The sequence below is a fragment of the Oreochromis aureus genome, linkage group 20 (genome assembly GCF_013358895.1).
Source record: "Oreochromis aureus strain Israel breed Guangdong linkage group 20, ZZ_aureus, whole genome shotgun sequence".
NCBI classification, from domain to species: domain Eukaryota; kingdom Metazoa; phylum Chordata; class Actinopteri; order Cichliformes; family Cichlidae; genus Oreochromis; species Oreochromis aureus.
In genome coordinates this window covers 20506049-20527256 of record NC_052961.1, presented here as the reverse complement: position 1 = coordinate 20527256, position 21208 = coordinate 20506049, and the positions used below count along the sequence as shown (strand labels likewise).

The 21208-nt window shown below is 41.3% G+C and overlaps 1 protein-coding gene and 3 non-coding genes across 5 annotated transcripts in view; 2 read left to right on the top strand and 2 right to left on the bottom strand.

Moving 5' to 3' along the window:
* Window positions 1-6039: 6039 nt before the first annotated feature.
* trnac-gca lies at window positions 6040-6111 on the top strand. Its single transcript has one exon. It is a non-coding gene; the product is annotated as a tRNA-Cys (tRNA).
* A 3140-nt stretch (window positions 6112-9251) lies between these two features.
* Window positions 9252-21208, top strand: part of adcy6b (adenylate cyclase 6b) — a 32197-nt gene continuing 20240 nt past the window's right edge. The window contains exons 1-3 of one of the 2 annotated variants that reach the window (XM_031746854.2): window positions 9252-9628; window positions 11674-11872; window positions 11973-12882. In XM_031746854.2, the coding sequence (XP_031602714.1) occupies window positions 11974-12882 (909 nt within the window). In that variant the 5' untranslated portion in view covers window positions 9252-9628; window positions 11674-11872; window position 11973. Of the gene's footprint in view, window positions 9629-10359; window positions 10492-11673; window positions 11873-11972; window positions 12883-21208 lie in introns of those variants that run through there. The other variant, XM_039604752.1, reaches the window with a different exon arrangement.
* trnac-gca lies at window positions 13767-13838 on the bottom strand. The gene has a single exon. It is a non-coding gene; the product is annotated as a tRNA-Cys (tRNA).
* On the bottom strand, window positions 16422-16493 carry trnac-gca. Its single transcript has one exon. It is a non-coding gene; the product is annotated as a tRNA-Cys (tRNA).

The window sequence follows — 21208 nt, the reverse complement described above, 5'->3', positions numbered from 1 at the left end:
ATGTTTAAGTCTCAAAACTATTCAGTGACTACACGGTGTAGGTAAGGAGAGATGTCAGTTAACAAAAGCGAATTAGATAGATACAGATGGATTTTCTAGATTAAACCAGTCCTATGGATACATGAAAGCACACTGTAGGCTATTATCTTTTCTTTTATCAAGATAATAATGAGAACACCGGTGCACAGATTCTGGAGGGGAACTCAAAGAAGCTGGAACTGGAACCTTTGTGGTCCTCTCAACATTGCTGGTTCATCAAATTTAATCAAGGCTTTGCAAACTGATGCACAAGCACACACACACACACATATACGTGCACACACAAACACACACAAAGCACTTGGCTCCTCGCGGGACAGGCTTTTAGTGCTCTGTCTCATGCAGTATTTAATTGACCCCACACAGGAAGCCTAGCGGTCCCAAATGCACTCCTTCCCCCCACCAGCAGAGAAAGAAACGCTTGCGAGCATGCCCACAGCTTCCCACCATCGCTCTTCTTTCACACAACTGCACTAAATGCCATTTTCTGCTTTAGTGCAACATTTCCAGTGAAATGTGAGTGCTGAGGGTGAGGAATCTGGGTATCCATCAAATCTGTTCACAGCGGTCAAATGGAGATCAAAATTCAGTCTTCCCCCACTTTAACAACTGCAAACAACTCCACTCTTCAAACTTTCAATCAAAATTTAATGAGGAAAGATTTTTCCATTCTCTTCAAAGTCAGCCAAAATCTTTTATCATCTGAAAATCAGACCTGCTGTGAGGTCTGAGCAATTTGAGGCAAGGAATTTTGATGTAGAAGAGATAGCGCCATACTTACTCAGATAGAGGTAGGAGAGCAACACTCCCCGTCTCTCTTGCTTGCTCTCTCTGTGCTAGGCAGTCATGGTGTGCTCTCTCTCTTGTGTAACACTGAAGTGTTCTGTAGCGTGCTTGTAAGCAGACTATCCCTCTCTCTTTCTTTACAGCCCCCCTCCTCTCCCATTCTCCACCACTCAGTACACAACCCTTCTCTACGTCAGTGAGGCTCTCTATGCTCCACATAGCATCCTCTCTCCTCCTCCTTAGTCTACCCTTCATCTCTACCTTGCCTGTCCGATGGGACTTTGCATCAAAAGCGCATGCTGGGTTCTTTCAGAACTCCACCATGATGCTTAAGGTGACTATGTGATGCAGCATCGGGTGGCACTGAGTCTTAAAGCAACAACCAAGGTAAAAATGACTGGGATCCCTAGACACCTCAAAGGCAATCAAAGGGAAAAGCTGGAGTCATATTTAATTATATCATATCTGATTTTCTTGTCATTTTCACAAGTTTTTAACAAAAATACCATTGCCAGAATTATTTGGGCACCCCATCTTACGCTCGTACAGGTAATTCCAAAATTAAGTGTTGTTGTGAAGTTCTTCCAAGAAATAAAACATTTCTGGATATCTGGTGATCACTGCCGAATTTGTATCAGTAGAGTTGTGATGAAAACTGATGACTAAAAATAGGCACCCAAATACCACCATGTGTTGTAACTACATCCTTCTGTGTATTTTCTTATCTGCTTATCCAACTATCCCACCTGTCACAGGGCACAAGTGGGATACACCCCAAGCAGACATCTTTAAAATCACATATTAGCCCAACAAGCAGGACCTTCTTGCAGGGCTAACTGTACAGAGCACAGAGACAAAACCTCCAAGGAGGAAAAAAAAATCAAGCATTTCCACAGTCCTGTCACATTTTTCAGCCACTCTGGATTTCAACATGTCAAAAGCCAAAAGTTTAAAGAAGGGAGAAAGTCTGATGGTGATGAGAGGGCTATGGGGGGGGATGTTCGACATGTGGAGGAGTCCCCGGTGTAGCCTGTGGTTCGCAGAGTGTGTTTTGTAGACGTCATGGATGGCTGTACTCTGACAGCTGCTCGGCTGGTGAGTGTGTGTGTTTTATGGGATGTGGGAGGTATGCACAAACCACCCAAACATCTTAAGAGGAGAAAGGTTCGTTCATTTGTGCTCACCACACCTTGCACCTTGCATCTATGTAAAAAAGCAGCAATAAAAGCCGAGTAGTCTCACACATGAAGGAGGACCATGGTTGGTTAGACAATCTCCAACAAGACTGAGATTCATAATTCATAGGCTAAGTTGCAGGAAATAGTGAAGCAGGAGGAGGAAAAAAACAGAAGATGGACACAGAGGAGGCATCCATTTTAATTCTGTGAATAAAAATATGAATGAATGAATGAAGGTTGGGAAGTTAAACAAAGGGAGAAACGGAGGAGAGAAAGAGAGGAGCTTTAGGAGCTGCACCCAAGCATTGAGTGCAGATGTCTGTCAGTCTGTCCCATATGAAGCGCCTCTGTGGGCAGAGCTGCTGCTGGTGCATTATGGATGAGGAGCTATTTTAAGGCACTGGGGATGCTGCATTTTGATTTTTGAGTGGAGGGAAGATGACTCCTTGCTGCCAAATCCTTTCATGAGGTTTATACAGTACTTGATGGGTTCAGACAAGCAGGTACAGAATGTGTTCCAGCACACCAAGAGGAGGGAGGAGGTAAACAGACTGGAATGTTATTGAAGTGAGCGAGAGTGTCACCACGCAGTGCTTCACACAGACAGTGTACTTCTTGCAGTGGCGAGCCGCGCACACGTACCTTACATAATCTCCGGTGAGGCTGTTCACTGAGAAGTTAACAAGCAGTGCACTGAGAAGTTGGTTCAAAGTGGTTCAAATATAATCACGGGAAAAAAAATGTTTTTTTTTTTTTTTTTTAAAAAAAGGAATTTCAGAAGTATACTGTGATACTCGTATCACAGTATTTTGCAATACACTGAGTGCCGAACATTTTGCATAGCATATGTATTTTTTGGGATGGGTGCCAAAAAGTCCTCAGCACGATGACAGAGAGACTTTTAGCACTTCATCATAATGCAGAGGGACTGAGCAGACCTCCAGTAGTTTGCTTCCAGACACACAATGAAGCAGATGATGGACCTTTCCCAGCCAGCTGGCGGACAGTATGGTCAGAATTATGTATCCTGACTTTTCAGTCACCTTTAAGTCCAGACCCCCTGGGTGAGACGCAGATGGATTTCCTAATATCGTCTGGTGAATCATCTCACTAGTAAGCTGCAGGTATATATTGATCTGTCTTTGTGAAATGCAACCTCCAGGAAAGAATAACTTTCAGACCACCATGGTAAGCTTTGACTAAATTAGGCATAAAACATCACAAAACGGAACAACCTAAATAAGTGCAGATTGCTGGAGATGCAACAATATTACATTGATAATTTAGCAGAAATCTGATTTTTGTGTTTTCTATCACACACCTAAAGCAGATTACATTATCAACGGAGAATCATTTCATTTGTATACATTAAAATTTTGACTAATTAAGGCTTTGCAATTATATACAGAAGTAACTGCCCCTGTGTTTCTCTCCATTAACATGAAACACGTTATTTATTAAATAAAATACTGATAGCCATCATATTTGGCCTTAGCATTGTCACTCTGATTGAGGCACTGCATTACATCACATCCTCTGATGAATGACGGGAGTGCTTTCACATTATAAACAAGCATGGCGATTCTAAAGGAGGCAAAGACACAGCCACACAGTTTAACTGATCGTTTATGACCACGCTCATTCACAGATGTATGACACAGGTTATGATCTAAGTTGCTTTTGTTTATCCTGCAGTATTAAAACAGTTATTACCTCATTTCCCATAAAGTGGGACTATAAACACACACGCAGTCCATCTGTTGCGCCAGCTGACCAGTTTTGTTATTTTGGGTGAAATGACTGTCACGAACATTTCAAAGCTCATATGTCCCTAATTCCAGCTGGCAGCCAGTGCCAGTGCACGTCAAGGCTTTTCCACTCCAAACTGCAAGATTCCCAGCGTGGTCAGCGTGTCTAATTTAATTATCAGCATCCCAGCAAAGACCTGCTACTACTACCTTCGCCCCCCTTACAGGTCTGCATGGTACTGTAAATGCACTGCACGCAGGTTGGTTTCAAACTCCTTCTAGCACAAAAAACACTCAAAATTTTCCTCAGTTACCTCGACAACATAAAGGTAAAGAAAAGAAGAGGGAAAAACTGAAAGCCCACCTCGTTAAGCAGAAAGACGCTTGAATTGGTCAGGGACATCCGCAGATAACAGCAGTCTCGGTCACCACAGCCCAACTTGGGTGAAAAAGCCACAAGGCATCAAGTAAAGGCAGAGCACCGCGCCTCGTCGAAACATTTCCACAGCCCGGGAGAGAAAACTCAGCTGAAATAACGCTTCACTTGGACGCGATGCTCCCACGGCATCTGCGCTGTAAAATCTCTAGTTTCTGGATTCACGGCATGATCAATGACTGTACACAAAGCCACGCGCACGGACACTCGGCTGGATAGATTACAGCTTTCGTAATAAATTATGCAAGACCTGCACTTTTCGCACAGCCCGGTCCCCCTGGATTTCTGCGGCTTCATGTTGGATTTCTATTTTGGAATTTCTGAATATATGATGAACATTTTTTTAGTAATTCTCCTAAATTCATCCAATAATGTTTCTATCTCTGATACTGAACTGTTCCCCTTTCCGTATGCGACTCAATTTGTTTTCGGCCCAGTTATTTACAAATGTTTACGAAGCAAGTGTTGCCTCTCAAGCTCTTAAGCTCCGGGTTCATGCAGGATTCCTTGCTTAGCATGAAATTGGTGTAATGGGATGAGCCTTATTCCAGGGCTCATTAGAGCGACACGTGAAGGAGAAAGTATCTGTAATCTGTGCTGTTACACATGGACTAAGCATGTTAATTTACTTCATTATCACAGTCCCAGAAGTCCCATTACTTCCGTTTGCTGTTCAGATTCAAAGAGCTTTGTTTGACTGGGATGCTGTTTTTAGACGTTTTGCTTTCACTATCTGAAGATGTCCAGGCAGGGAGGGTTGGATGAAGGTCTTCTCGGTTTTCACTGATCCAGCACTTTGCCCACCAGCCCCCACCACTTCACATCCTGCAGATGCCTTCCATTTACACCGTGCCAATCGACCAGGTAGCTTAAACTGTATACAGCAGACAGCCAGTGTCAAAGACACGGGAGAAAGTCACACACACATATACACAGAGAGGCCCCTGAAGTGGACTGAAAGATTCATTTTGTTCGTTTAATTTCAGATTGTTTTTATTTTAAAAAGAGAAGGGGTGTGTGAGACAGTCCGTGACAGTTGGCGCCCTCTGCTGGGCAAACTGTCATGAAATCCAAATCTCATATTTGGTCACTTTAGTCAAGACTATTAAAAAATCTTAATATTTTGGTAGGAAAATAGGAACTAGGTCCAATGATTTATTAAAACAGTTTAAACATACATGGAAATACTGTGTGTAAGGTAAAATTAACTGAATTTGTACAATTCAAACAAGCTAGAAAGTCGTTATACTATTTGGTATGATCACCCTTATTCTTCAGCTTGTAATTTTTTTGAAGTTCAGGAAAAGTCCTCAAGGCTTCTAGAAGGACAAAGCTCTTCTTTGGATTTTGGCTGGATTTTGTTATGTTTTCCGTCAAGATGATCCCACATTGCTTCAATGATACTGAGGTCTTGGCTGTGGGGAGGCCAGTTCATGACTGATAATGATTCACTGTGTGTTTTTCTATCCAGGTATGCTTTTACTGCACTGGCTGTGTGTTAGGGATCATTAACATGCTGAAAAATGAAGCTGTTCCCAATCAGACAGTTTCCATAGTATTGCAGGTGGATCAAAATCTGATGGTGCTTTTCTGTGTTTATAATTTCTTCAATTTTGAGAAGATCCCAAACAGTATTGGCTGAATTGCAGTCATGGCTTTCAAAGAATGACACAGGCTCCATTGTGTTTTATAAATTTTGTAGACATCTCTCCTGACCTCCTCCATATCGATTGCTGGCAATTTCAATCAAAAAAAAATTATCCTATTTTCCTATTTACCTTCCTTAATAATTGCTACATAACAGCAACCCATCCACTGGGTAGGTTTCAGTGAACAGATGCAGTTTCTCTAAGGGGGTATAGCTCAGTGGTAGAGCATTTGACTGCAGATCAAGAGGTCTCTGGTTCAATTCCAGATGCCCCCTATGGAAGCTCAAATGATCAGGTAACATTTTTGAAGGACCCTCTAACATTCAAAAAAACCTATAGCTCAAGGGCATTTCCTAGCTGAAGAGGCAGATTCATATTTTCATGATTTTCAGATAGTGTTTATCTGCTGTAAATAGTTCAGCTTCCATAGAAAAAAGGACACATTGAACACTATTTTGAAATACGACAAGTATGCTTGTTATGCAGTGATTAGATGCCAAAGGGGCAAAGTATGCCAAGACAATGTCCCTCACATCCTTACACTCCCACCAGCAGCCTAAACAACTGATACAAGGAAGGATTCATGTTTTCACGTTGTAAATGACATGAGATTTATCAGATCAGGAAACATTTCTTTCAGTTACTGTTCAATTTTGGTGTAAAATTTTGCCTCGGTTTCCTGTTCTTAGCTGACAGGTGAGGCCTCTGGTGGGGTCCCCTGCTGCTGTAGCCCATCTGCTTCAAGGTTTGACCTGTTGTGCATTCAGAGATGCTCTTCATATGTTGGTGGTTACCTAACTGTGTGTTTTTTAAAGTTATTTTTGCCTTCCTGTCAGCTTGAAGCAGTCTGGTCACTTTCCCCTGACCTCTAGCATCAACAAGGCATTTTCACCCAGAGAACTGGCACTAACTGAATTTTTTAAAAACTCTCTGTAAACACTTGAGATAGCTACGCCTGGGACATTTATTACTGGCAGTTTCAGTTAAACATTCATCACTTCATAAGACCTGTAGCCACTGATTTCCAGTTCAGTTCTTGTGTCATCTGCACACTTCAGCCTTTTATTCCTATTTCCCTTCCTTAATAATGCTTCAGTGAGCAGCTGCATGATGAGGTATACTACCAACTACTAACGTCTAATATTTGTATAACCTTGCAAACAAGTGTTACGGGATTCCGACCTGGCACAAATTCTACCTAGTAAGTAATTAATAAATAGAAATAAATACATTTAATTTAATTAAAACTGGGGAAAATAGAGCAAGAAAAACAAAAATGTTCCCAGACTTCCTCTACATGCGTCCACACTTGCATAAAATAAAGGTGTTATCAGCTAAGGTATAAAAACAGTAAGACTTGATGCATATGTGAGGTGTTGATGCAATAACATCAAGTTAGTAAGCTTCCCTCAGATAGTCAGTAGTATCTGGATGCAGACCTTAATGATCTTGAGGAGGCATATGAATCCTGTATATCTGCCACATGATCAGATGCTAGACCATTTAAGGCTAAACACAAACAGTGACACTTTATACTGAATTCTGTAATGCACAGGGAGCCACTGCAAAGCTGTCAGCACTGGAACAATGTGATCTTTTTTTTTTCTTTTCTTTGGCCCAGTCAGAAATCTAGCTAAAGGGTTTTGGTCTAACTGTAAATAAGCAAGGCTGACTGGCTAACTCCATATATGCTAAACTAAAGATGGAAGGCCACACAATATAACCTCATTCTTTTCTTGTTTAGCTGTGGGAAAATGTGGAACATTGAATTATTTGAAGCCAGGTTACAGTGATTGTGCCCTTGTATGGAGGAGTGATTTCCAAGATTCCCTGGTATATGTTTGTAAATCATCTGAGTTGGAATGAAAAGACATGTCATATTCAGAGGGAGCATGTACAAAGAAAACAGAACAGGCCACAAAATAGAGTCTTGGGGAACTTCAGACGTCATAGAAGAGTATTTTCCAATGTAGACTGAAAAAGTCCCTTATTTAATATAAGACTGAAACCTGTTTAGAGCCAAACCCTTGACTCCTACACAATGTTCCAAATGCTAAATGAGTAAATCATGATTGACTGAGTAAAAGGTAGCATCATTTATTACTTTTAAAAGAGCAGACTCAGCATTGTGAAAGTCCCTGAAACCTGACGGGAAGGTCTCATAAATTTTGTTGTTTACTAGAAAAGACAAAAGTTGAGCTAAAACACTTTTTTTTCCTTTTTTTTTTGTTATAGCAGTTTAGCTATAAATTACAGTTTTGAACAACTGTGTGGAAAACTGCTGTTTCAGTGACTGTTCAGATATTGTGAAGAATTTTGCATTAGCACAACCTCTACTATACACAGTGTCCAAGAAAAAGAAAAAAACACACACATCTGGTCTCAAAACAGCACAAACTCGAACTTTGCCAAGAGCATTAAAAGAAGCTAACGAATACTGGCAGCACAGTTTTGGACAGATGAAATCAAAATATATTTATTGGACTCAGATGGCGTCCAGCATGTTTGGAGTGGACCTGGCTAGGATTACAACAGCTGGAGGTAGATCTATACAAGTGTTAACCATGCTGGACATATGACATTTATACCTTTTTCTGTGGACGCATATTTAATGCATTTTGAAGTCCAGCAATGCATCAAAGATGACTTCTTGTCTCAAGACACTTGACAGAATATACATTTCCCATGCAAAGCAATATGAAATTACATTTAAATGAGAAGTGGAGGCTGTCACCAGTCTCCTAAATTACGGACATAAATCCAGTTTGGGAGTATTTTAAAGTGGAAGTTAGAGAAACAAAGACCAAAACAAAAAAGAAGCAATTTTTCTATTTTCTCTTCTCTTTCTTCTGCACCCACACTTGTGTTGCACTGGTTAATATAAAGCCAGTTTAGTAACATTTAGGCTCACATTAGTAAAATATGGTGCTGTAACATAGATTTACACACCAGTCCTTCCATGTAAAAGCAGAGTAAACTAACTTACAACTGTGTGCATTAACCTAGTCATACTGTGTGCTTACTGAAGTCCAATATTTAGTGTTCCTGGTCCCTGCCAGCACTTGTTGAGCTACTAGTTCACACATTAAATTGCACTGTGTGATTTTTGGTGGTCTGTGCAGCCATTAAACCTGAATCAGTTGTTTCTCAATAAATGGTTTTGATGTATTTTATATAAGACCAACTGTGATTATCGTAGGAACTGAATAAAAAACAGCTTAGAGGTCAACACGATCTCTTCGGGAGACTTTTGGAAGTATTTAGTGGATAAATCATCGCCACTAGGTGGTGCTTTGACAATATTTGCATGCAATGCTTAACAACAGCTTCTTTGTTCTCTGCTGGCTTGCTATTATTCTGCAGGCTGTGTTACAACAAGGGTGAAGTAAACGAAGAGGAAGGAACAAATGGACATAATGACGGGTAGAAGAGTGGATCACAGTCGAGCAGGTGGAGACGCACGCATGTCACCTCTAGGGGGACTCCTGCGATCATGAATGGGATGGGAATGTAGGACTGGAGCTGTCAGTGTGTGTGTGACTGTGTGTGAGAAAGAGTGAGTGCGAGAGAGAGAGAGAGAGAGAGAGAGAGAGAGAGGAGGCTGTGAATGTAGGGTTGTAGCTTTGGCTGGGAAGAGAGAAGGCTGTCCTGCCAATTTCGCAGTTTTCCCTTGCTTTCCACAAGGACAGACCCGCATCCGAAGCGTGTCACGGCGGCTGCGTAAAGACTGAAGACAGGGCTAAGCTGGAGCTCCACTGCAGTGTTACGGTTACTCCTACTGGATGTCCAATGGTAAGTACACTGCATGTCTTAAGATTTCGCGCAACTGTGTTGGGCAACAATGTGAATTTGCTACAGCTCGGCGACACTGAAAAGCAATCAGAGGATAGAGCAGTGGAAAAGACTGGCAGCAGTTGACTTGCACTGGAGTGTGTTTTGCTGTGATGACTGCGGCGGCGTTGAGCCGCCTGAACTGTTCAGCGGGACTCTACGCTACTGTACACAGGCGAAGACAGCACTTTATTTATTTAATGTGACATTTAACGCGAAGAGGCGAATCAGCCGAGTGACACTTGGCGATTTTGCCCAGAGCGTTTCACCAGCGTCCTCTTGTCCAGTGACCTGTTTGGAGTCCAAACATAATGACGTACACGTTTATGTTGGGGGAACAGGCCCGGTGTATAGCCCTTTTACAGCCCTTACCACTGTACAGTAGTCCTGTGAGCTGGATTGCACATCCATCCGATTTCAGAGGATCAGCTGCCAAGACAGAAGTTGCCCAACGGAATGTTTTACTCACGACAAGTTAGTAGAGGCGCTGATGTGTGGCAACCTGCACTTTCTTCTGCAGCCCACACACTCCAGGCTGATTCCAGACTATCCGGGTCCAACGCCATCTCCATGAGAATTGTGGTTAAAGCGGCTACATTTGAACACTGGGAGCAGTCGCCTTCCCCTGTAGGCTACTTAGAGCGTCCTGTTATGTAATGCGCTTCGGCCGACTGCCCCTTAACCAGACACAGCCTGGGCCTACACGTGTAATTGCCAAACATGTTTTCGGACATCAGAATCATGTTAGCGCCGGTGACTGCACGACTGTTGCTGCTGTTGCTGTCAATGTGCACAATAATACCGATATTTGCTCGTACTGCCAGGTAATTGGACGGATCATCCTAATTTTTAAACGCACGCTGGACGGCTGATTCTAATGTACCCATGTGCCATGTACAGATTCGCTTCGAGGTTTATGGCAGATGTATGCCTGCACAGATTGCATTACATAAGAGCCGCATATAGCAGTCTGACCTGTCGTAAATGTATAAGGATGAGTCGAGGACTAAGGTTGTTTCTGCAGGAAAAAAAGAAGGTGCGGGGACTTGCGGTGTGCCACAAAAAGATGCACCCAACAGCATGCTGATTACTTTACCAATTTGTAAATGTTGTGATCAGCTATTAATCTATTATTAAGTAGAGTGACTTTAATTAAATAATAGTTACTGAAGAAATGGTTTCCCAGCTTGCACCAGTGTGGGTTATATTTAACATATAGTTAAATAGTCATCCTTTCAGTTTTCAGCTTGGCAGCTTTCATGTTAGAGGCTGCTGTTGATTATAAACATGTGTGCACTTCATGCTTGCTCTTCCCACCATTAGTCTTAGCTCCGTCAGCCTGGGAGATTTGCTTATTGAGTTTAGAGGTTAGCGCTGTCCTTGACATGTACTGCTAGAATCCAGCTATAGTGAGTCATCAAAGCTAATGGGGGAAGCATGGACAATTTAATCTGGACTGGAGAGCTCTTGATCTCTGATGGTGCCCACTCAGTAGGCCTTTGTTGTCAAATAGAGCACACCCATGCCTGCCCACTCAAGATGTTAGGGGCAGATTTCGGTGGCAAAGCATGGCAGAGCGCTATCCACCAAGAAGTGGTGTTTGATACCAGTTCTGGAAGCCGGCAATCAGTGTAGAGTTGCTTGGAACGGGACTGCATTCTTTGTCATGGTTTCAGGATAAAACTTATGAATGGCACCTGCTGCACGAGGCAGGAATTAGAGGAGGTTCTGCTTTTACAGTCCAGTGTTTTTCAGGCAGAACAAAAAACATTTGAAAGTGTGGTCCCAGGCTGGTTGAGGCATGGAAAGAAAAGAAGTGGAATGGGCAAACCATACAAAGACGTGCACATTCAGTGGCATAAATAGGGCCTATAACACCAAACATATGTGTAATATGAAAAATGCATACTATTAATGTTAATGCAATCAGGTGATATTCCCTAATGCTTTGTTTGCTTAACAATATCACATGTTTTTTGTGTTTGTTTCTTCATTTGCTTTTACAGGAGAACAGGTGGTTTTTAAAGGCACTCGGTGGTGTATAGTGTTGACACACTGACTGTTTCTACAAAAAAAACCCAACTCAAATACAGACGCCCCTCTGATGCTTTTGGCCAATTTGAGCTCATGGTGTGTGCTCGCTGGGGTAAACTAGTGGCCTGGCCAAAGAGCGCAGTGTTGCTAAACACAATAAAGCCCACGCAGGTGAGAGGATTCTTAAATCTCTATATTAAAAGAGATTAAAAGCTTCAAGATCAGTACTGTTTTATGTGAAACATTACCATTTGTATGTTGTGTTTTGTAGGATGTCATGGGCCAGAGACCTCTTTCCAGGCAGAGTGGATGAGCGAAAGACAGCATGGGGAGAGCGCAATGGCAAAAAAAGGAAGGACAGCTCGTCACTATGCAACCCACGTTACATGAGCTGCCTGAGGGACCCGGAGGACTTGGAACCCCCTAATGCTGCCCCTCAAAATTACCACTGTGGGCCAGGCACCAGTGGGAACAATTTTGGCCTGCGCTGTGGCTGGCAGGAAGACCACTATGGGAAACGGATGGTTGGTGGTGGAGATCTGGGTCTAAAGGCTGTGAATCTGGGCTTCGAAGATGGTGAGCTGAAGGGTAGAAAAGAGGAGGAATTAGGAGAGTTGTCAGAGGGCAGCTGCAAGACAATGACTGCCGCAGACTGCTGTATGCAGGTCGTGCGGGTTTTTCAATCCAAGAAATTTCAGTCCACCAAGCTGGAACGTCTTTACCAGCGGTACTTCTTCAGGCTCAACCAGAGCTCTCTGACCATGCTAATGGGAGTTCTGGTGGTGGTGTGCATTGTTATGCTTGCCTTCCACTGTGTCCGACCTGTGACAACCCCCAAACCTGAATACATCTCAGTACTGTCTGTGGCCATGGCTCTTTTCCTGGCGATGATGGTGGTGTGCAATCGCAACGGCTTCCACCAAGATTACATGTGGATTGTGAGCTACCTTGTGATTGGAGTACTGATTGTAGTGCAAGTATTTGGGATCATGAGCGTGTCCCCCCGCAGTGCATCAGAGGGCATCTGGTGGACAATGTTCTTCATCTACATTATCTATACCTTGTTGCCAGTCAGAATGAGAGCTGCTGTGCTTAGTGGAGCTGTGCTGTCCATCATACACATAGTCACCTCCTGGTATCTCAACAAAGACGAATATAAGGAAAAGTTCATTTTCAAACAGGTAAGTGATGGCAATAATTCTAGAATAGATGGAGATATGCATTTATATTTAATCATGTGGTTATTCTTCCTTTATTTTTAATTTGATGTTATTTCCACATCCATAAAGCAATTGTTCAGCTGAATATTTATTTCAAAACATTCTGTTTGAGTTACTTTCAAACATCATTTATGTTTTATATTATATTATTTTTTCCATTTTTACTTTGCTTTCAAGGAGTCAGACATGCTAGTAATTTTTAAAAGTGGTCTTGAGCAATAGTTCTCCAGGATTTCTGAAAGTCTTTGAAAGTTTTATCTTTGGATCGTGGCTGCTTTTTCTCTCACTTACAGTTCAGTCCTACTTAACCACTTTCAGAGGAATGCTTGTTAAGCCACTTAACACTGACCTATGAGTCAGTAAAGCATAAAAAGGCCCCTAACTCAAAGGGTGAACCAGTGCTATGTCTAAAAACAATGGTTGGCTTAACAACAACAACAACAACAACAAAAATATTTAAAGGCATTTTGTTATTGCTATCCTGTCACAAAAACACATAAAATGTATTCATATTTTTTTAATGGAATCGATGAAAAATGTCAAAGATAGCACAGATAAAATATTAAGTTTGCACCAACAAGGTGATTCCCAAAGAGCTATTAGCCAAAAACTTGTCATATCTCGAAATTGCGTTCAGTGTGGTCTTAAAAATTGTGAGAAAATTAGAGAATTTCCTGCAGACGAACAATATCTGTAAGTCAGGAATATGAAATTGTTTGTTTAAAAAAAAAGCTTGAAGACCCAAGAGACACACCTGCCTCTTCAGTTGGGATGTCTTGAGGATTTCTTCCCCCCCACCTCTGTCTTTTTTTTTTTGTTTTGTTTTCACCCCCTTGAGCTATTACAGGGGGCATCCGGATTTGAACCGGAGACCTCATGATCTGCAGTCAAATGCTCTACCACTGAGCTATACCCCCTGCACAAGAGTAGTAACTGGCTCCAAACTGTCAACAGATGATCCCTCAACTGTTCGCCATCACAAATGATCTCAATGGAAGAGTTGCTGCCAAGAAGCTATTCTTAAAGAAAAGGGAGAAACAAGGAAAGGCCTCAAGGAAAGAAAAGGAAAGGAAAAGAAACAAGGGGAAAAGGCTGAGGTATGACAAATTGCACAAGAGCTGGCCTGGAATATGAGTGGGAACAGGTCCTATGGAGTGATGAATCCTAGTTACTAGTATGACACTAGCAGCCTAAGAGGGAGAATTTAAATTGTTAGGCTTACTCTTATTGAATATCCAATGGTCTCCATGATGCATTTTGCAGAACTCCAAGATTTTGGGTTTGGTTCAACATCCCAATTAAGTCTTTTTATAAATACATGCATAAACAGGAATATGGTTACATGGACCAATTTCTTTTTTACGGGAAGCTTCTGGGAATTTGTTTTCAAAAAAATTTATTATTTGTTAGTAGCGACAGTCACGTCCGCATTTTGAAGCTGAGCCAGTATTATTCCCAGTAACTGCCTGTATATGAATGTTCTTAATATTTGTGAGTAAACAAGACAAAACATCTCAGACTTGTTGATTCATTTTAGCCTGGGTCCGCTGTTATTACGACACAAAGGAGCACAATGTTGTTACTGTACTCATCAGTGGAAACGGCCTACTTTCTCTTTCCATCAATATAGGACAAAACATTTTAAAGGCTCCTCAACCACTTTTCCATGTCAAAGGTGACGTACTAAAAGTAGATGTTACTGTAGATCTCAGCAGTTTTCAAATGAGATTTTTAATGAGCTTACATTATGTGCTGTAGGGCAGCTACCAGCAGCTCTTTTGGGGTTTGTAGAAGGTCATCTGGGTTGAATGAGCCCATTTAGCTACACTGTGGAGGAATATCATGATAATGTAGCATGGTGCCATCCAGGCCGCCAGTCCCTAAAACAAGGAGGCTATTGTACTGTAGTAAAATGAAATGGGGTGGGGTGGGATGCTCAGATTGTGCAATGAATTTTATGGAAAACAGAATGATTACTTCTTCATACTGGAAGCTGTGGGGAAAAACAAAACAGGATTAGGCACTTACAATGACTTCAGCTCCCAGCACACTGGAAATATTTCTTCATCACTTTTGTATGTTGGTTCCTTTGTATATGCTATCAGTTACTCATTGATTTTATCACAGTTTACACTGTGTTTGCATTAAGTGGATGTGCACCCACTGCACTATTAAACTGTACGTAGTGTTTTGTAAACAAAATAGACCTCTAGTACAGACATAGTGGATGTCCTTCACAGACCTGCAGCAAACCACTTTTTTAACAACTATTTATCCGAATAACCTTCTTTTCATTAAATTCATATGTTATACACTGATAGATGACAAAGTAACAACCAACTTTCCACAACGCCAGTGTGTTAAATTGTTTTTTTATATACACTGTAAATGAACTGGTACTTATATAGTGCATGTCTACTCTATGTGAGCTACTGTATGTGAGCACTCAGAGTGCTTTTGTACTACAACCCTCATTCACACAACTGCTTATTCTATGTCTAAGCTTATTTAATCTCACATTCACACACTTTCTCTTAGGGGTTCGGCGGGTTCAGTGGCGTTTAATGGGGTTCAGTGGGTTTGGTGGGATTTGGTGGGGTTGGGTTTCCTGCCCAAGGAGACTTTGACATGCAGTTATAGAGCCGGGGATTCAAACCTAGCAGACAACCAACGCTACCTCCACATGACAAATTGAAAAAAAAGGGAAGATTTTTATATCTGCCAAACAGAAGCAAGCTGTTTGAAATTAATGTGATTTGTAGTTAATCTATTTCACCAACATGTCTTTAATTTATATTTTTATATTACTGGACTCTACTGGAATAGGTCTGCATAATTAGAGTTCAAAAGACTTCTTTATCCTATATCTTTATTCACTGATATCCTAGACAGACAAGAGTAGAGTAGAAAAAATGGTTGAAAACTGTATTTATAGAACATTAGGTTCACCTGTTCGCCTCCTCATTTAACGCAAACATCTAATCAGCCAATCACATGGAAGCAGCTCAATGCTTTTAGGCGTGCAGACATGGTAAAGGTGACCTACCGATGTGAAAACTAAGGATCAGAATGGGGGAAGAAAGGTCATTTCAGTGACTTTGAATGTGGCATGGTTGATGGTGCCACGTGGGCTGAATATTTCAAACCACTGACCTACTGGGATTTTTCATGCATAGCCATCTCTAAAGTTTGAACAACAGATTACTTTAAAAATTGTTGCCTGGTCTGATGAATCTGAGTTTCTGCTGCATGATTTTCTAGGCCCAGAATTTGTCATGAACAACATGAAAACAGTGATCCATTCTTTATTGTATCAATTGTTTAGGCAGCTGGGAGGGACAGTTTCAGGAGATTTCAGTTGAGAAATTGTTTTCGGTAATTGTTCTTTGGACTTTTGGAAGGTCTTCCAAAAAAAAAAAAAAAAAAAAAGTCCCCTTCAGATGTCAACTGCGCTTGCACATGTCCATTTTAAGGGTGGTCTTTTTCATTTACATCTCTATAGGGAGCATCTGGAATTGAACCAGAGACCACTTGATCTGCAGTCAAATGCTCTACCACTGAGCTATACCCCCCATGCAAGAGTTGCACCTGGCCCTTCAGATGATCTGTAAACTGTTCACCAATGCCCCACCACAAATGGTTTCTTCTTGACAGCCACCCTGGTGGTGTAATGATGTGATTGACATTTTCTTGGCACACTTTGGACCCCTTAGTACCCATTGAGCATCTAACAACCACATAACACGTTTTTTTTTTGCATGGGCTGTTGCTGGAAGTCAAGGTCCCAGAAACTGCAGGAAGAGTGGAGCAGAACAAAGTCCAAGGTGTTTAAAGTCCAGTGTGAAGTTACCACAATCTATGATCTACGATTGCTCTGTGTGTCATGGCATGTGCAGCCATCTACCAGGCCTTTTTCAGAGCAGTTTTATGGAGATGCTGGTTTCCTTTTCCAGCAGGACTTGGCAGGAGTGGTTTGCTGACCATGTTATTATTGTACTTGATTGGTAAGCCAACTTGCCTGATCTGAACCTACAGAATATTGTCAAGAGGAACATTAAAAATATCCAACCTAGAAACAGAGCTGAGCTGAAGTCTGCAATCAAAGCAGCATGGGCTTTGGTAACACCTCAGCAGTGCCATGAGCTGATCATCTCCATGTCTGATATGGACTATTTTATATTTTTTGATGTTTTTAATTTTTAAAAATAGCTTTTCCCATATAAAATTATTACATTTAAATTAAAAAAATAGATTAGTTCAAAAACATGTGCGGTCTGAACCCTCTGATATGTTACTGTCTTTCTCCACCAGCCACGACTATTAATCAACCAGATGAATGTGCAGCCATTTTGAAGAAGGCAATATTGACATAAATCTACTGGTACATTGAGGTCGTGTGTTAAGTGCTCATGTCCCAGGGTGTACAGCGTGACTACGGGCCCATTGGTTTGATGTCCCGTTTAGCTCTGGCCCTGGCTGTTGCATTGGTCTTCTGATGATGTCCTGCTACCTTGCCTGAGGGTCTGGACCCTCAACACAACATGTTCCAGTTTTCTAAACAATCAATGGACATCAGACTGTTCCAGTCTCTTTTTGGCTTTGCTAAACATGGAGGAAATCACATTTTTCCTTCAATTCTGTTGTTGTATAACAGTGTCGCACACTCATTTTTGCATTTATCATCTCAAATTTATATGGATTTCATGACCAAGATTTCTTTGTTTTTAGCTTTAAAAAAAACCAAACATATTCTTTCATTTAATCAGCTCTCGGGTATTTCTCAGTTGTACGAATATTAATGAATTCCGTTCAGTCTGTCACTGTGTCTGTATCACACAACTAAGCCCTTACAAACCTCGGTTACTCTTCTTCTGGGACCTTATCAACCTCCACCCCACTGTGTGCCTGAGCCGTTTGTATTTTTCCTGCAGAGATATTCATGCAGAATTAGAGCTGAGAAGATGTGAAACTGATGATAACGAGGACAAAAGTGGTCTTTGTGAGGGACCTCCACTATGAAGCAGGAGGGGTGTGCGGAGGTTACGCTGGTGACAAGGGGACAGACACGGATTGAGAGCATGAAATAATGCTAGGCTGACTCACCATGCTTTAAATGAGCTGCTAGTCTCCTTTTTTCTCTCTCCACTCTTTTTTCCCCCTCTGAGTCATAATTCCATTCTTACAAAATCCCTCTCAGATGGAGTGGCCTTTTATTTCATAGCTGACAGAGACTGAGCTCACCCTACTCATGGGAATTGCTTCCATCCATAGATCTCCACATTTCACTGTGCTCTTCTGCTCTGAAGGGCCTCCTGAGACAACTACAAAGAGATAAACGTGAGACTGTTTCAGGAAGAAGCAAGTTGTGCCATTGCTGAGCAGATTCAGGGTTCAGATGAACTTCTGTCAGTCTTACAGGTGGTGCTGCCTGTTAAGATTTAAAAAGACTGTCTGCACAACATTTGTGCAACATTCTCTCAGGAATGTGTTGCATAATTTTTAGGCTTTGTTCATTGTGTTTTGTTGTGGCTCAAAAGGCACTTTGGACATCATTGGTTTCCTTTTTCTCACAAATCACTAACATTTCATTGCTTTGTCCTTTTTAATTACAGTTTTCGAACGAGGAAGAAGCATAGCATCTCAAAACATCAGATTTATTATCCAGCTGATGTAGATTTCCAAATTAAACCAGTGCCTGTGAAAGATTAACAAGCTGTATCCCTTAAACTCGAAAGCTTCTCTGTCAGTTAACAAATAAGTTATATATGTTAGTCCTCAGTGATTAAGCTGTTCTCATAATAACATGTTGTGTCGCTTCCATACATTTTACTTTAGAACAGTTCAGATGGCTTAATTTATCTTCACTTTTATTGCTCACAATTACTTTTTTTCTTCAAAAGGCTTTGAAGTGGTTGACATGCTGTCTGAGTTCGGCTCAAGTTGTTGGAAACTCTTCTTTGATATTTGATGGGTTGAAATCCCTTCCATGTATTAACTTGGCAACTGAAGAGTAAATGTATTATTTCCTCATTTCTCTGCTCACTGGGTTTTTCCACGCTTCATCCCTTTAACTGGGTTTGGTGTGAATTCTGTTATGAGAACTTGTGTGTTGTGCAAGCTGTTTCATTCCCAGGTCTTCACATCTGCTGATGCCAAATTTAAATGATCATTTCCTGTCAGTATTAGTTGTTGTGATTGGCTTTTCTGACATTTCTGCTCGGCTACTGAACACTTAACATTGTAATCTCAGATCCCTGCTCAACTGTAGTTTTCTATAAAATTATGCAATAATCAAATAAGTTTGGGGGTTCAATTCAATTCAGTTTTATTTATATAATCACAACAACAGCTGCCTCAAGGTGCTTTATGTTGTAAAGTAAAGAAAACCCCAACAATCAAACGACCCCTTATGAGCAAGCACTTGGCAACAGGAAAGGAAAAACTCCCTTTTAACAGGAACAAACCTCTGATTGATAAGACGGGGAAGCTATCTGCCGTGAGACAGGACAAAAGGACATACTGTAGAAGAGAGACAGAGATTAATAATAACTAATGATCAGTTGCAGAGTGGTGTAGAAAAACAGAGAGTGAAAAGAGTCGAGTTAAGATTATAATTTTAGCTTATAGTGCTGAGCACTTGCTTGGTGGCTGAAAGCAAGTAACAGCTGGCATTATTATAGCCAGGGGTGCACATAAGTGGTCCGCAGGTGCGCATTCGCTGTCAAAATAAAAGACGCGCACCAGATAAGAAGTTGCAACGCGCGTTTGCTTACATAAGATTTTCTGGAGGAGGACAGACATTTGTTTAGAACTCTTAAAGATGTCGAAGAAGCAAGCTCCTTTAAGCAATTACTTTGGTGTTCCTGCACCTCCAAAGAAATGTCAGGAGTCCAAACCGCAAAAGAAGCGCGTATTCTCGGAAAAGTGGTTGCAGGAGGTGAGCTGGCTTCAAACAAATGATGAACGCACAGAGATGTGGTGCAGAATATGCCGTGAAAATCCCACTCTAGCGGACAAAAACAGTGCCTTTTATATGTACGCAAACACGCGTTGCAACTTCTTATCTGGTGCGCGTCTTTTATTTTGACAGCGAATGCGCACCTGCGGACCGCTTATCTGCACCCCTGATTATAGCCATATTCCGTATCGGAGGTCATGTTACTTATTCTACCATTGTTTCATTGGATCAGTGTTTCCAGGATGTATGATTATATTGTGTTATACGTTGGTCAAGAATAGGCTACACATTTTCATCTATTTGCAGAAGAACAAACAAATAAATATTTCCATAGACAAATACCAACTCTTTCACAGAGCAGTGGAAGCTATTAAAAACACTACTCCTTGACACCTCAGCACAACTAGTCTGCACTCTGCTGATCGTGTGGTGATCTGACACTAGAGGAAAAACCTGTTTCTTTTGCCAGATTGCTTTGGGGTCAGCAAATGTGGGAGTAGTGGAAACATACTGATCCTTCAGCTTAACACTGGTGAAATCTGTCAATGAAATGTTGCAAGCATGACCGAGGCATGCATAATGCATTTATGCCAGAACATTTGTGTTGCATAAGAAAATCCGAAAGCAGCTACACCATCGGCTACTTTAACCCTTTGAATTATGACGGGCGCCATGTCTGATATTCATGTGTAGGGAACAGCCTCTGCTCTCTGCTGCTAAATGAAAATTATAGAGATCGTCTTGAATTTAGATGGTACCAGCTGTGATGCTCAGATGTTCTTGAGTCATCGGTTCAAAAATATTACACATTACATTTATACATCAGGCACTTACAAATACATTACAAGTTAAGTACAGAAAAACAAAACAAACAAACAAACAAAACCCCAAAACAAAGTTAGACATGGATGTAAAGTCAGTCAGTGTCTCCATAGCTCTCCCACTTTATTCACTCAGTCAGACCACACTTTTATTCACGCGTGATCTTCATTTTTGTCTCAACTGCACACCTGTTCTCATGACTTTGTATTTCACATGTATGACACTGTTGCATTGTTAAAATCTTTACAGAGACAAATAGAGATATGTATTGTTGCCAAAGTCATGAAAACATTAAACATGTCAGCAGTATAACCCTGTGTAAATAACTAATCAGGTTACATCATTTGAAAATGATCAGACATGGTGAAAGATTTCATTAAAGAAATAGTGAGTATGACTTCAGTATGTGTTCGTGCATTTGATACCAACACTTATTACACCACTTTACTATTTGCTGCTCTTCATATACTTTGGTGAGAAAACTTAAGCCTTGATATTCAGCCTGAG